General features: G+C 34.6%; 3 protein-coding genes across 8 annotated transcripts; all 3 read right to left on the reverse strand.

Annotated features, from left to right (window-relative positions):
* Positions 1–85: 85 nt before the first annotated feature.
* On the reverse strand, positions 86–5,490 carry LOC143218829 (uncharacterized). Its single transcript, XM_076444338.1, has 3 exons — positions 5,128–5,490; positions 3,634–4,757; positions 86–3,564 (listed from the first exon to the last, which is right to left on the reverse strand). Exons 2-3 carry the CDS (start codon positions 4,516–4,518, stop codon positions 1,675–1,677), a joined length of 2,775 nt encoding a protein of 924 aa, XP_076300453.1. The 5' UTR covers positions 4,519–4,757; positions 5,128–5,490; the 3' UTR covers positions 86–1,674.
* Positions 5,491–7,274: 1,784 nt separating this feature from the next.
* Positions 7,275–10,545, reverse strand: Abo (de-etiolated protein 1 abo). The gene is made up of 7 exons (XM_076444466.1): positions 9,227–10,545; positions 8,971–9,108; positions 8,749–8,893; positions 8,546–8,654; positions 8,256–8,448; positions 7,897–8,180; positions 7,275–7,814 (listed from the first exon to the last, which is right to left on the reverse strand). The coding sequence occupies exons 1-7, from the start codon at positions 9,632–9,634 to the stop codon at positions 7,595–7,597; spliced, it is 1,497 nt and encodes a 498-aa protein (XP_076300581.1). The 5' UTR covers positions 9,635–10,545; the 3' UTR covers positions 7,275–7,594.
* Positions 10,546–10,690: 145 nt separating this feature from the next.
* On the reverse strand, positions 10,691–15,320 carry Iru (E3 ubiquitin-protein ligase Iruka). Of its 6 annotated transcripts, none has more exons than XM_076444566.1 (8): positions 14,638–15,320; positions 14,148–14,296; positions 13,937–14,076; positions 13,606–13,722; positions 12,704–12,867; positions 12,525–12,640; positions 12,315–12,412; positions 10,691–12,090 (listed from the first exon to the last, which is right to left on the reverse strand). In XM_076444566.1, the coding sequence occupies exons 1-8, from the start codon at positions 14,666–14,668 to the stop codon at positions 12,003–12,005; spliced, it is 903 nt and encodes a 300-aa protein (XP_076300681.1). In that variant the 5' UTR covers positions 14,669–15,320; the 3' UTR covers positions 10,691–12,002. The 6 variants fall into 6 exon arrangements, with proteins under 6 accessions (XP_076300681.1, XP_076300689.1, XP_076300659.1 ...); XM_076444574.1 differs by having other exon boundaries at positions 12,286–12,412; positions 14,148–14,282; positions 14,638–15,317; XM_076444544.1 differs by having other exon boundaries at positions 13,606–13,719; positions 14,148–14,282; positions 14,638–15,314.
* Between the last annotated feature and the right edge of the window lie 933 nt (positions 15,321–16,253).

A 16,253-nucleotide genomic window follows, 5' to 3' on the forward strand; every position in this document is an offset into this window, starting at 1 on the left:
AGACGTCATAATATCTAGGAAGAAAAGGAAAAGAGATAGGAAATTTCGATTGAAGTCATATATGCGAAGGCAAAAAAAACACTCCTTTCTTCATAATTCTCTTATATGTATATAAAATATGCATGTAATATAAAAATTGATGAGTTTTAACGATAACCAAAATATATATCATACATTATTGCAGCCATCATGAAAATTTACCAAAAGAATGCAACAAAAGATTATAGATAATATATTTTCCCTTGTGCTGTACTTGACGTTGCTGACGGGAAATCTTATTGTTACGCTTTCATATAAGATTTCGCTTTTCTGCATTAGATCGATTTGCAGTATAATACTGTTGTACATATATAATAGTCATAGTTGTTGAAGATTCGAATATTCTATTGACCGCACGTTCGATCGGTAAAGGCTCGTGTGTCATACATACTGAATAATAAGTAATATGCGAGAGCCGTTCAGTATCGAACACACGTTACACACATTCCAACAGGAAGACGAACGAGTAAAGATAAGTATGGCAAAGTGTCAACAAATCGTCGCGTTTACTCGTTCGCCTGATTCCTCACATTTTATTCGTTGTACAAACTTACCAAATACTAACTTATTCGTTTACGTTTCCAAGTCAAATTATTGGAACGTTTAAAACAGAATACATGTTAACCCCGGAAACCCTAGTAGAACCGGTCCTTAAATTTCAAATACGAGTATTTCTGTAAACGAAACATGTATCGGAGGACTCGAATATGCGAAATTTACAATATTTCCTTTTATTATTTGGCTGACGCCGGTTTGACATGATGCGAATGTTGTTGGCACGCTGATTCGTCAAAATTGAAACAAACTTTGTTCAAGACTAACATCAACTAACAAGTAACAAAGAAAAGGAGGTAAAGTAAGCAAAACGTTAAAATTAATGCTCGATGTGTTCCCTATCCCTTACTTATTCGGTATAACACTTCGAGACGAGGCACATGCGTTTCTTCACAGTCTAGTTCACATACTAGACTCTAGTACTCTAGTATATCGAAGGCACGTAAATAACTACATAAGTATATAAAAAGTCTGTAAAAGGAAAGAAAAGAAAAGAGAAAGAGAAATGAAGCACGAGAGATGCAATCGAATTCGCTGAAATTTCTTGGAGAATAATAGTGTTCTATGAGACTTTATCATCGTGTTACAGAACTAGTTTAGATGTAAACTGTGAATCGAATTAACATTGTTTGCTTTTCCATATTATGCATTATAAAAAAAGCTAATAACACACAATTATTACACTCCGAAGATTTTCTACAAAGTCTGTGAAAGAGAAAACGGTAGCATACATATCGACAGACGTAAATATGTGTATATGTATTTAAACGATACGGACGAGTATAATACAATCTCGGAACAGTATCGTTGCTAGCGATGATATCGAAACGTGTATGTAAAACATAAGAAATACATAACTAAGATGATGCTAATCTATTTCAACGTTTTCCAGACCATCACGGCTGCACGAAAACTATTTTTTAAGTGATTCATGCAATCGTGTTGGGATAAACAAGTACTATACTCGTCCGTGTACGAGATTCGAAGAAATTATTAGGCTTCAAAAGAATTACATTTATCATACTAATCGATTATCTTTTTGTCAACATACTAACCATTTGTATCGGAGAAAAGAAGTAATTATTTTAAAACTGACCGACATTCGATGTCGAGCGATTTCTCCTCGTCCCCGAATATAGATCCATCGTCCGACAACTGATTCGGTTCGTCCGTTGCTTCGTACTTCTTCTGATCCCGAACTTTCTTGTGTGACCGTTTGATAGACGTTTCGCGTAACAGCTTGATATAATTTTTTACTTTCAAACAATTCGGTGGCGTGACATTTTGTACTGTGATGTCTGCGTTCATGTTCGTGTTTGACGTATTCGCGGTCTGTTCACTCGCGTGAATAGGACTAGGCGCTTGTACATTATCGTCTTCGCTCAATGTAGGATCAATGCTCGAATTGTTTCCATCGCAGTCCGATCGCGAGAGCTCGAATTTCTCCAAAGAATCGTTTCCGATTTCGGTCGATAAATTCTGCCATTCTCTTTTCTCGCAAGCATCGTCTTTAATCGGGTGAAAACCCAGTTTCCGCGGATAATTGCTGCGTTTATTTTTCTTGTGAGATTTCTTTATGGAATCTAGACACAATTCCGTGGTTGACATGTTTCTAGGGGTTGACCTGCCAGTGCTATCGTTCAAATTATGATCGTGATCTTCATCGGAATCTTGTGTCTCGACCATCTCCGATTCTTTATCGGATCGTGTGACCAACTCACGCTCGCTCATACGATCGCAACAGTCTCGGATGCTTAGAACCGGTGTTAAACATCTCGATAAATTGACGTTTGCGAGATCTTCCTCGGAATATTCATCTTTACCGGACGATAAATTATAGAAATGCAAGTACTCTTTGGCGTTTGAAGCGACTAACGATCGCTTTCTCTTCAGAGGCGTGAAAATTTGAAATTCCCTCTGAGAGGAGTCGCAGTCTTGCAATTCTGAATCGCACGACACACTCGTGTCGTTTCCCAAAGAGTCGTCCAATGGAATTTTTCGTTTGCTCGGAGACAATTTATCCGAGGACGCGTCCACCGAACAATCCAAATCCGTATGATTCACCACCTCGGGTGTCATGTTCTCTGTATGTTTGAACTCGGATCCAACCTCAATATCCGCATCAACATCATCAATATCAATCGATTCAAGACTTTTATCGTCCCCAGCAGCGTCCATATCTTTGTTAAAGTACTCTTGTCGTTTCAAAAAACCAGATAGCATGCTGGCATCTTTATCTTTCTTATGCGACTTTTTAACAGAGCTAAATTGCAAGAGCAACAGTCTACTAGAGTTCACCTTTTCGGGAGTGCATGCTCGTTCTGATAGATCAAGATGATTTTCTTCCATATTATTTATTAACTCATTTTCCGCGATGCTTTCTTTTTGTTCCGTAACAATTTCTGTTTCCTCTTTACTCTGTAGAATTTTCATACCAAACAATTTCGTTCTTTTTGTTTCTTTGTTCTTTTTATAAGACTTTTTAATAGAATCCTGGGCGACTCTTTCTAAGAAATTTATACGATTCTCTGGAGTAACGGACGTTTGAGATTCTACAACAACACGAGTCGTTAATTCTGGAGTCACCGATCTGTCTTCGGCCTTTGTGCAAACATCGTTGCTGGAGAAACCATTGTCGTTAACGCTATCGATTCCCAATTCCGCAGTTTCGGAAATATTCTCTTCAGTTTCTTGCGATGTCGTTCCTTTGATGTCGATTTCTTGAAATTTGATCGAAGAAACACTTTCGTGATCTGCCATACGAGCCGACTCTTCCGTATAGTCAAACAACGAACCGGTATCTGAAATATCGGCTTCCGAATTATCCAGCAATAGTCGCTCCAAATGCGGTTTGTCCTTCTTCTTTTCGCATGTTAAAACCAATTCTGTCGTCTTTTCGATCGCACACGGATCTGAAAAACTGTTTGCAAGTTGCGATGTGCAGTGTCCACTCCGTCTCGATGACCTTTCCTGCATAACGAATTGTAAAGTGAAAAACGTTTCGAAAGAAGCAAACAAACTAAAACAACATTCACTCACCTTTTTATGACTTCTTTTGATAGCGCTCATACTCTCAGGAATTATAGAAATTACGTTTTCAGGTGTTTGAGGTCTATCATCGTCAGCCTCGTGAAATTCGTAAAATAAATTTCTCGATGTATTCGTCATAGAATTATCAAAACGTTTTGAACTGGCTTTAACACATTTCAATGACTGCGAATCAGGCGTCGTTCCGTTAACGTGAACATCAGCGACCGTTTCTTTCAGCCGACTACGTAATAATGGTGTGAAATTGGCTGAACGCAAGTATTTTGTGTTCACCTTTGCATTAGGTGTAGAATAGTGTAGCATTTCCCCTTCTTTCGCGCGTCGTCGCAATGGCGTTTCATTTTGATTTTCATCGATGGAATCGGATGAATTAAGCACAAAGCTACTGTTTGCTGCAGAGTCGTTTTGGTCTTTAACAGAGTCTGAAAGCTTGTTCAAAATGGACAATGGCGAACTAACATTTGAGCTCGAACCTGCTTGCGTCCGTTTTTTTCCAGAAGGAAATCTTTTCGGGCTCGGAGTCAAGTTGAAATTTAATGATTTCTTTATTTTTGTTTTTCCATAATGTGAAAGATTTGTATGACAATTTAAAGCTTTCATTATTTTAGAAGATCTGGACAAACGTTTGTCTTCTTCGAAAGAACCGTTTTCTGGGCTAGAGCTACACATGTTTCTGTCAGAATTTAGCGATCGACTCATATTGTATTGAACAAAGTGTTTATTTCTACGTGGTACGGATCTACTGCACGATACGTATGTGTGTTTCGTTGCGAATTTCCTCTTTTCCAAAGGACTCCACGGCAGATAACGTTTCTGTTCCATTTCTGAGTTGCAAATCCTATAACTGCCTTTCATTTTGTCGTCGTTCGTTCTCATAGCTATCGCAGGATTATCAAATGTACTTTTACTTGTTATGTGTCAAATGTAATAATTATAACAATAGAATATAGCTTTTTTCTTTCGACAAGGTAATAGACTCTGGGTCACTTTGAAATATCTACGTAAACGAATCAAGTCGATGCAGTATACTCCATAATGTGCTCCAAATACGCTGAACATATAGTTACTTTCTATGTTCTCCAAAAATAGATAAATGCAGTTTCATCTCTACAATGCTGTAAACAAAGAAACAATATTATATATGTTATTATATTTTCCTATACACTCTTAGCTTGTATTTGAAAATGAATCTTTTTATTGTACCGATACTGCTGTATCAAATGAAATTCGGTGAAATGTTACGTTCACGAACGTACTTCCGAATTTCTTTCAAATGTACTTTGCACATACATAATTATACATATGTTTGTGATACATAAGTACATATGCCGTTAGAATACATCGGAGACGAATTTTGATATATATATTTCAAGAAAACATCGTGAAAATGCATTTATTTACGATACTTATAAATCGAATAGTATTAAAACTAAATTAAAAAATTAAAATTAGAAAACTATTAAAATTAGAATGCTATTTACTTACAGACTTAATTGATGAATCCTTTCGACGTAATGTTAGTTACATAGTCGTCGTGGCTGCACAGCTCGACAGCGTCCTGTTACTGTTCTCGTATACGTGTGTATACGTGTGAATGCATCTAATGTACATATGCAAGCTTTGTATACAAATATATGTACACGTTAAACCACAAAACCGCAATTTTTGGAGTGTACGTAATAAAATTGAAAAGGCACAACTAAATATCTTTCAAATTACGTATTGAAAGTGTACACGCGACACGCGACGACTTGGCATGGCTTCTTCGCTCGATTTTTACAAGCGTTCCAACATACGCTGCTCCGAAATCCTTTTAACCTTCGATAACATAGACAACAGATGGCGTAATGAACTATCCAAAAATGTTCGGAAAGCCAATATTACATACGGCGAGCAACGGCGAGATATGTTCAAATGCATATAATATTATATACATAATATTACCTAACATGCTAAAACAGCTAAAGCAGTTTGAAAAATGGTCAAAGTTTCATCATTTACGTTGCTCATTGATTCTGGATCATGCACAGATTTACAAGAGCGAGGCCAGTCGATATGACCTTAGACCATATAAACCTATATAGATAAGTAAGTATATACTGGTATATATGATCACAGACGAGATACATATAAGGATAGACCTATCATCCAATGTATTTTTCTGTCCCACGATTAGAGGGGGCACGTAACCCCCTTACCATTTTCATTTCGCCAATTTGTATGCAAATGAAGTGATCCAGCACGTGAAGCAACGATTCAAAACAGAAATAGACTTATTTATTTGTGGCACGAAGATTCTGGTACTTACATATAAACACATATAAACTCGTATGAATCGTGTGAAATGAAAATGGTAATGGTGTTACGTGATCCCACAAAAATGGGCCAGAAAAATACATTGGATGACAGGTCTATCTTTATCAGTGGTGAGATGTGAAAGTTCTCGCGCATGCGCGTCTAAAACAGTAACGTATCTATTATTTCTATATATTATTATGATGACGAGGTAGTGGTGCCCTGGGGCAGTTACATTGGCGGGAAAGGACCGATATTTTACGGGAGTTCAGAGTACCCCATTTTATCGAGAATTTTACTTTACTGAGACCAAAATCGCCGCGAAAAAATCTTACACAATATCTCATCACTGTCTTCAAGTTGACGACCCGACTTGACCCGACTGTCTTTATGGTAGAAAGAGGACGGAGTAACTATGTGTACACTGTATACAATACATAATACTGTAATAATGTAACTGCTATATCCTGAATTCTCCTTCTCTTACGACTACTCATAATACGCATATACAAATAACAGTAAAGCGAAACAGTTACAAATTCTACATATAAAAATAGTAATTACTCAATCGTCGCATAAAATTTTGAAATTTTATTGAATTGTACTTATTTTCAAGTTTTGTGTGGATTTATCTAAATATGCAAATGTATACAAATTATCAACAAAATACATGATAATACACGTGGTTCTGTTCAAGTACCATTTTCATTGTTTCATTCTCTAAAAATACGCATTTGTATAAACAACCACTATCTAAATGTAACATATATACATATACATATCTGTGTATTTCAAGGATGAATGGGTCAACTATTGATTATACTACCAGTAGTAAACTTGGCGTTGTAAACCACAGAACATCACAGTATCCGAGGACAGCTTTCTTTTTCGACTGTTACTACATAAAGATTAAATTTAAGCAAATGTTTCAAGTCCATTCGCAAAGTATTCCGTAGAAAGCTGTTGTTAATTTATCGAATCGTTTGATGAAACAAACGTAGTTAACGGTTCTTAACATTTCGTGTTGACAATTTGAAAATCGATAACGGGAACTATTGTATAAATCCGGTCACTTATAATAGTTTCTGTAGAATTGACGACATTAAAAATATTTCAGGAATATTTACATTAGTTTACACGAGATATTCAACAGATTTCTAAGCAAATCTGATCGACGCCGTGCAATGAGATCGTTTGAATTCATTGGAACGGAAAAGAGCATGACCGGGCGAACGATCTACTGTACTCGTATTATGTATGGATTATCATGGAATTGTACAAGTTTCGATAAAATCTTAAACATGCCTGACGTGAAAACTGACGATGTATTCGGCATTCGTTCGCTGAACAGAAATAGCAAACGGATCGGTTGGATGAAAAGTAAATGCAACTAATCGCCTTGCAGCCGTTGGTGTCGTACGGCCCAACATTCCCGCGTACATTCGAAACTTCAAAAGACCAGAATCGCGAGCGTAAAACCTACAAAACAGATATATGCGGACGCATTATCTAATATGTTAACGAACGTATAGATTGTTTATGGGCATACGTTCAAAACGAATGACCGAATCGACGTAACAAAAAGAATTCGACATTCATCGATAATTATTATTACTACCCGCGTTTGCGAAATTTCGGTTTTGATATTATAGAAAATTCAAAGTTGATACCGTATGGGATGTTCTCCGCATGCTTTGGGTCGCTCCATCATTGATACCCATTTATCGTCGTAACAAAATAGTGACAGATCTAGGTAGGGAGAACTAGAGTAAGACTGAGCACATATCGGTAATTGAGCAAGTAGTCTTTTCGTAGCTTCTGTAACACCACCGTACCTAGCGCTCACTATCGTTTGTTTGAACCTTTGCTGTAATAATCTGCAAAGTAAAAAATTCAGTTAAAAATTAGTCAAAATAAAAATTTCTAACCAAATTATTCTCTACTAATACGCGGCTATACCTTGCGTATATATTATTAGATGGGGAGCACATGTATTGGCAGTCTGTACTCATTCTTGCATTTCTGAAGAAATCGCTAAAATTTTCAAATTGTGTTAACAACTGTGTAGACGCGTTATCATATGCAGCCAATATTTTTGCTGTAACCATGTCGTAAACTACCAAAAGTGCAGGTTGTGCGTTTGGTTCGTTTGCTTGAAGCGTTGCCACCTCTTCGCTCGCAAATCTTACAAGGATATGATTTGTATCTAATAATTGCATCTTCCACATCCGCAACGCATTCAACTAAAATTTCAATCAACGAGTTTTAAAAAGACGCTTGCAATCAAGCGTAATCTATTTGGAAATTTTATAAAATACCTGATCAAAATATTGATAAAAACGTCTTAATTCGTAAGGATCTTTTGTTGTATCGCTAATGTATGCTGCTCTTTTATGTAGGTAAACCAATAACTTGTGCTTCAGACTGTTTATTGTAATGTCTCTAAATGGACGGCAATGTACTCCTGGACAAGCGCTTGTAACCAAATATGCATCGTCTTCTAAACAGAATCTGTCGTAAATTAAAAACAATTGTAAGAACACAACGCGATAATTGCATCTATTTTGAGTCATGGGAAGACATCTTCTAGAAAATAATCAAATAATACCTTCCTATTGTTCTGACATTTATAAACATTCCATCGAGAATTTGAAATATGTGAATCGTTTGATGTTGCACGGACAAAACTGCTAATATATCTTTATACAAATAAAGACCTGTAAAAGAAATGTATTCCTATCATTTGATTTATTAAATACAATACTCTTAGTATACAATTTTCTACTGTTACTTTTGATCAGACATCTATACCTTGATTATGAGATAAGTATATCTTGTCTACTTTAAAGTGTCTGGTATCGCATAACTTTCCTCCACGTAAATCAACAAGATGTAAACTATAATCCTCAAGCGGTGATCTAGGATTTGGAGTTAGCGCTTCGTTGTTGGAGTAAATCTTAAAGCAACAGTTTTTGATTATTTGAATTTAATGGAAATGGATGGTATAACGAAAAAAAAAGGCAGCCGATGTACCTGATAAAAGTGAGGTCTTAATTCATCTGGAATATGAGCAGCAGATCCCACGATTACATACCGACCGTCGTCTGTAAATAAACTGCATTCCCTGTTTAGTTGTTCGTTACTTTGAACTACATTCACGATCCATTTAGTCTAAAAATATTAAAGTAAATGATTAATAACTGTACCAATGATTATTTACGAATTATGAGAAAGATATGTAGATGTAGATGTATACAAACAAATAGAAACTAACGGTGTTAATATGTACCTTAAAGAAACGATTGAAAATATTACTTCTAATTTGAAAACTGTATTCGTCATTTTTATGACCAATGTATTCGCCTTCGCAATTTGCTAACAAATCAGCAGCTGCGGATGCACCACGATATTCATAAACTTCTATAGAAGTTTGATCAGCACTGAAAGCTATTAAATAACGTCCATCGGGGCTAAACTTTCTAAGAAAACAAGGCGGTTTTTCTACATTCATAATAGTGAAATTTGGAAATACATTTTGATAAAACTGTCTGGCATTGTGTACATGTGTGCCTGGGTAAGGACAACCGAACGTTTCACGACGTTTCAGACGAACAACAATGTTCTGCGGTCCTATTTTTCGAGGTTTTATTGGACAAGGCTCTGTCACATACTCGATCTTTGCCTCCTTCTCGGCCATTCCTTACGACTGTTCCAAATATACGTTAAAATATACATTTCACTCAATTCATGTCACTTAACGCACAAATATCTCCACTTTTTCTTACTCAGTCTGTTTGAAACTTTTCCATTATCTTCTTGGTTATGTTCAACGTTGTAAACGGTTGTATATTTTAGAATAGAAATTGAAAATTCGAAATCACTGTTACAATGTATAAAATCACTCTCTACGGAATGTACAAACAGGAAGCATTTGTTACTATTTTGTTAAGAATTCTATTATACCGAGAACGAGTACGTATTATGTATTTAATATTCTCGGATCGACTTCAATTCTTTCGTATTCCACTATATGAGGTATAAATACCTATTTACGTACATTCCATGTATCGTACAATTTATACTTGCCAAGTAGAGATATTCGTCATAATTTTCCTTCTTCTCTGTATATAATATACGTGTCGTATCTTATTTTATATGCATGTCATTGCATTTATCATTGCATATACGAATTTATAAAATCATATTACAACCCTTTGTTTTTCTTTCCATAATATATGTTTATATATGAATAATGTATATTTTGTTTTTCTGTTTAGATATACATTTCAGCTGTGTATACAAGTACATAATATTTATATGTATATATATATATTACATACGAATCTTATTATATATGCATGTACATGCGTGGTAATCTAAATGTATAATTTATGCAAAATAGATAAGAAAATTGAATAACCGTACGACCGTTTATTAAAAGTATCTTTATTCAAAATTTTTGTAGCTTTCTGCTGTAGCGGTACTGCACGTTTGTTTGTATTATTTATGTACGATTCTATGGGGTATATATATGTATATATATATACATATACAATGTGTGTGTGTATATATATCTACATACGTGCAAGTATGTATGTATATATGCATGCGTGTAAAATAACATTTTCAAATAATCTAAAGAGTAGTGTTTCACTATGCGTATATTTACTATTATGTTATGAAACCACTGAAATAGTGTAAAACTCATCCATTCCCGATACATTATAGTTGTGTAGTACTATTATACATGAACTTCGAACAAAATACATATTTATTTAGTTTTGATAAACTGTTTACATTTGTTGGCGCCCTTCTTACAATTATATTAGAAACATCGCGATAAATACCATGTTGAAACGAATAAAATTTGATCAATTTGAAGATCACGTTACATATCATATTATGTATGTATACTTTACAATGATTTGCGGCTAATAAGACAAACTGAAGAAGCATTTGATTCTGTAGGCGTAAATTATAACTTCAGTTATGTACTGGAGCTATAAGAAACTTCCTGTAATTTCTAGTCGTTAATTATATATTAATTACAGTGTTTATTACAATTACACATATTCGGTACACATAATTGCTCTGAAACGGGCTGTGACCTTTAAATCAACAGAAATTTTTGTCTGTTATTCGTATGGTAATTTTAGTAGAAACAACAAATTGTAATATATTCTTCAGCTCTTCTGTTGAAAACTAATGATTTTACTATACCAGTGCAAAGAATGGGAGTTATTTGCGCAAGCGGGCGCAAACAGAAAATATTTCGAATCAACATAAATAAGTTTTGCAGTTCGTCCTACGTATGTTTCGTATATAAATTATTCAACAATTTTCTAGATCTCACATCTTCTTTCTCTTTAGTATATATTTTTCATATAATATTGTATAATAAAGTAAATAGTCTGCAGTATCATCTATGATTTAAATGAAATTTGTTGTACAGTTGGATGTATTTGTTGCACAGAAATTTCCGAGGGAATTGTACAAAATTAAAATTAGTAATCTTTACACACAAATTTGACTACACGATACATTTTCCATACTTGACTCATTACAGAGTTTATCTTGATAAGTAATAATCAACTATAATATATTTATTAAACATCAAAATTCGAATTTTTGTAAGTAAACGCACATGTTTTTAAAAATTTTCGATACGATATTCGTTTAGGGTGTTTGTTAAATCGTGTTTTGTTTGAAATTGTAATAGCGTCTATACATAGCAATAATTAAAACCTTTTCAATTAGAAACATGTATGCGCACACTCGTAGTAATCCGCATTTTGATATATTTACTCAAAGTAATATATGCAAATTTTAACTTGATAATTCATTATTCTTTATGATTTATATTACATTGTTGATTAAGGTATAAAGCTTGGAATTTATATTAGCATCGGGGGTACAATATTTACGTAATGTAGAAGCATTGCTGAAGTCAACAGTGGTGGAAAATAAATCGGAGGTGAAAAACATGTTTGTGTATGTGTATGCCTGTGTACTTGCGTGTCCTGCTAGGTAAAGAAAATGTCAAGATTGGACAATCAATCTGAACTCTAATTCGTTGAACTGCTATCACTGGAGTTATTACTATTCGAAGATGATGTCGACGATGCTCTCGTATTGTTTGTTTCGTTCGTTGCCCTAAAAACAAAGAAACAAGTTTACATAGAGCCTTGTATCTTTTCTAACAAGATTTCAGGTGTACAAGAATGTACAATATAATATAATACAATAGAATATAATATAACATAATCTATTCATGAATTGTGACATTTTAAAAGTAAGACATTTCGTTATCTGGAATATTCATTGTTACTTTGAAGTCATTATACAAACATTATGTGTAATAAGGCACTTCAGTGTACCTAAAACGGGCAGCTAGACTAGGTCTAACAATATCCTGATTTGCTTCCATAGTGGTTTGGTCTCCTAAGTTTTGCCTACAAATTGGACATGTTCCATGCTAGAAGAACATAAAAAGAACGATTATGAAAATTGTGTAGGTATGTTCAGTAGCTTGGAAAAAGGATTATTTCTTTCGATTATTTCAAAGAAATTTTTTCTTTTTAACTTACCAGCTCTAACCAAGGTAAAATACATGGTGCGTGATATAGATGTTGACATGGAAGTTGTTTAACTGGTTCTGAAAGCTTGAAGTCCTCCCAACAAACGGAACATTGCATTTTACTATCTGTATAGAGAGAACATATTTAATTAGAAACGTGGATCTACGTTGTCCAAATTTCGTGCTTACCGACATCACTTTGGGTTACGGCCGTGGTTGGTATTTGTTCTATTTGTTTCTTCGGTAAAGGCGGTGGACCAGCAGTTCCATCCAGTTGATTTAACACATGGGTTACAACTGCATCGAAATTAGCCTGGCCCCAAATATAATCTTGAGGATTTGCATAGACCAGTCTAATATTGAATTTTTATTAGTTTACTTTCTTTTAATAATATACTAGATATCGAGTGAAACAACAAGCAATGGAATTGATCCTGGGTGAGGAAGCTTCCTAATTTTTTCTGCTTATCAATATTCTTAATGTATGTATGCATTTGTTGTCTGTGTTACTATTTCTGCTGATCAATTTAAATATAGAAATTATAATGCTGCAATGAGCACATGATTGGCAATAAATGCATTAATGAACTAGAAGTAACACAATATTTTCCTGCTTATTAATGCACCTACAATGGAAACTATTTGAACGGTGAATGAACAAAGACAAGCGAAAATTTCTATGCAACGAACACCATGTTTTAATAAATACATGCTTGATTTTTGTAAAACATGGCAGCATGGGAGAGGGTAAAACAGAAGAAGAAGCAGAAGATAGAAATCCTACAAATGTTGAACAATACATTTTTGTGACAATATTAATAAATGGCCAAAGAAATACTTACTTACTAAGATGTATTAAATATTAACTTTTCATATATGTGAAAATAAATGTGTGTGGCAAGTACAATTCGTTCAAATATGATAAGTTTTCATTTTGTTTGATGAAGAAAGAGATATAAGAGACTACTTTTGAGTTCACTCAGGATTAATCTTTTTAGCGTGTTCTATGTAACGGTATGTATATACTCTAATGGTGAGTTATATTACACAAGTGCCACAAGTGAATCATGAAAATTTAATGTTTTACATACACAGGCGGTTGATTATCTTGCGTTACATGATAACCCAGACTCGCTTCCGAGAGAGCACCTAGAAAATCTTGTAGGAAAATCTGTAGGGACATAGGGTCATCTTGTGTTCCACGACTGCTGTTTAATATAAGAAGAATTATTTAACTTTTTATCTATTTGTTAACTTTTGTATCATCTTAGTAGGCATAAATGACTGATGTCTAAACAAATTCAATGACATTTAAAAACATTATTTACTTTGAAAAGAGAATAATCACGCGTGCCATTGAATAAAAATCAATTCACAAATCTGTACATGTTCAGAGTTTCCCATTAGTTAAATACAACTTACCTCTGAGAGTGACGATTTAAATTATTTAAATAATTTAAATAATTAAAACGTCTCAAATTGTTAGATACACTCGAAGATACACTCGATGTTTGTCCCCTATCAGACACTCGTAGCAGTTCTACAACATCACGTTCTATCCACTATACAAAAAACAATTGATTGAAATTAGGATTGATGAAGAATAAATACAATTAAGAAATTCGAAATTCACGTTTACATTATTCAACAGCTGATATTCTTGATCACTTATTTCGTCGTTGACCAGATCCATGTTTGTGCAGTTTTCGTTGTTACCACTTTGTAATTCTTCTATGAAACCACTTGCGCATCGTGGACACGTATAATCCTGAAACAGCATACCTATTGTACTGTCCTTTAAATATGTTGATATGTTTTGGCTGAAAATAGTCCCAACGCAAAAGTTTGATGCAAACATTTCCTTAACAAATAACAATTACGTTCAACGGCTACAATATTTTTACAACATATAGATGTTAAGAACAAATTGATAAATTGTCTGGGAATAACAAAACCGATCGTTGTGATAGTAGAACCGTTTGTCTATGTATTTTGAAACGAGATTTGAAAGGAATTGCTTGCATGTTATCAAATGACAGATCAAGAGAAATATATTTGAAGTTGGAACGAGAACCGCAACCAATTGATAGCTGACGAAATAAGAAATATACGAATATACTTACGGGTAGTAAATCTTCGATTTCGACGCTGCATTTGTGACAGAAAAATCGGGACGTTGGTGTCCCGTCTACAACGGCTTCCGCCATACTTTATGTATCCTCTTTGTTCTCCTTACCTATTTCTGACTATTATCGCGAATTGCGGTGTTCCGTCACAACTGTTCGTGTATGGTTACTTGATTGCGTTTTAGCAAATGTCGAATCTGAACTGGAAAACTACTGATTTTAGATGATACCTTCGTACATATAACACGAGATGGCGTCCGATTAAATTTGTCGATTGCGTATCAACACCTCGTTGTTACGTTCAACTACAATTCTTTCAAATCACTTTTTCTCTTTTATCGGTGATTAAAATTTCTTTCTCCATTCGGCAACGTAATACCCGTCGTATTAGTTTCTTTCTATTCGTTTCCCTTTTTCAAAACTGTAACCGTAAAATCGTCTCTGCGAAACCGTATTTCACACACGGGAATATTTTACAGGTAAAAATTTTTTGGCAAAAATTGTCAAATTAACAAGAACACGTATGTATTTATGTAGTTTTCGTTAACTCATATTAGAAGCATTTTATCTATCACGATACGAAAAGTATCGAATCGGTAAAGTTGTTCTTTTTTTATTGATTCTCACATGTATTTACGCATATTGTAAATGCTAAATATATCTTAGCGAAAACTGGCGAAAACCACGTTTAATAGGTTAGGTTTGGACATTCGTTTTTCTCAGTTACTTACCAAATATGTAGGAAGGGACCCTAGTTACGTTGCGGCTTCTGATTGGCAGAATGAAATAACGTATGTTGTATTTACATAAAACCAATTGAAAGGAGTGTCCCGGCAAGAAGGAATATCAATTGCATCGTATATAAGTATATGTAAGTGCAGTAAGTACTTGCCTAATTATTTCTTTGTATAAATGCGCAAATGAAAAAGGAAAGAAACAACAGAAAGGCAAAGTATGTAAATAGACGGGACACGTGTTCCGTAAACAAATACACGGATACATGCATCTACATTACATACATAGACACACGTGTATATATATATGTATGTATATTATACAATAAATAAACATAGATTATGAGATTAGAAATGTCAAGGGTTTCACCATTTCTTAAAAGAAAGAAATTCTTTTGCTGTATGGATGATGATTTATAAATGCAAAAGAAGAATGTACACAACTACCACTACACTTGGCATATATACGAATGTATATATGTATGTGTAAATACATGAGCATTATATAAGCATGTGTGTAGTTATTTTTAGGGCATAAGTATGTACATTGTTGGTACTTACATTCCGTGTCGCCCGACCGGGGAGAGAAATTGAGGGGAATACAGTTACCCTCTTTCTGTCATTATGGGATTAGTCACGTGACAGTGTGACACAAAATGCTTCACGTGATCGGACCGTGGGAATGCTCGCCGCCGGAAAATAGGGGAATGGTGTTATAGAGGGGGAAGAGTAGAGTGGGAGACAAATTTTAATCTGGGGACACTGCTTATATTACGCCAGAGGATCTCTGATTACGCGTACGAATTTCGTTCGTTATTGTACGCATGCGCATGACACGTGGTATACCGTGTACATTGTACATCATTGTACATACTACTG

This window comes from Lasioglossum baleicum, chromosome 2 (assembly GCF_051020765.1).
Source record: "Lasioglossum baleicum chromosome 2, iyLasBale1, whole genome shotgun sequence".
Taxonomy (NCBI): domain Eukaryota; kingdom Metazoa; phylum Arthropoda; class Insecta; order Hymenoptera; family Halictidae; genus Lasioglossum; species Lasioglossum baleicum.

What these genes read in the sequence shown, in the direction of transcription:
- LOC143218829 (XM_076444338.1), bottom strand. Translation starts at nt 4,518, where the DNA reads ATGAGAACGAACGACGACAAAATGAAAGGCAGTTATAGGATTTGCAAC. An exon ending in TCAAAAGAAGTCATAAAAAG is followed by an intron (nt 3,565 to 3,633) that starts GTGAGTGAATGT and finishes TTCGTTATGCAG; the next exon opens with GAAAGGTCATCGAGACGGAG.
- Iru (XM_076444535.1), bottom strand. Translation starts at nt 14,721, where the DNA reads ATGGCGGAAGCCGTTGTAGACGGGACACCAACGTCCCGATTTTTCTGT. An exon ending in TTTTACCTTGGTTAGAGCTG is followed by an intron (nt 12,413 to 12,524) that starts GTAAGTTAAAAA and finishes ATGTTCTTCTAG; the next exon opens with CATGGAACATGTCCAATTTG. An exon ending in AGTCTAGCTGCCCGTTTTAG is followed by an intron (nt 12,091 to 12,314) that starts GTACACTGAAGT and finishes CTTTGTTTTTAG; the next exon opens with GGCAACGAACGAAACAAACA.
- Abo (XM_076444466.1), bottom strand. Translation starts at nt 9,634, where the DNA reads ATGGCCGAGAAGGAGGCAAAGATCGAGTATGTGACAGAGCCTTGTCCA. An exon ending in ATACTTATCTCATAATCAAG is followed by an intron (nt 8,655 to 8,748) that starts GTATAGATGTCT and finishes TTTCTTTTACAG; the next exon opens with GTCTTTATTTGTATAAAGAT. An exon ending in AATGTCAGAACAATAGGAAG is followed by an intron (nt 8,449 to 8,545) that starts GTATTATTTGAT and finishes AATTTACGACAG; the next exon opens with ATTCTGTTTAGAAGACGATG.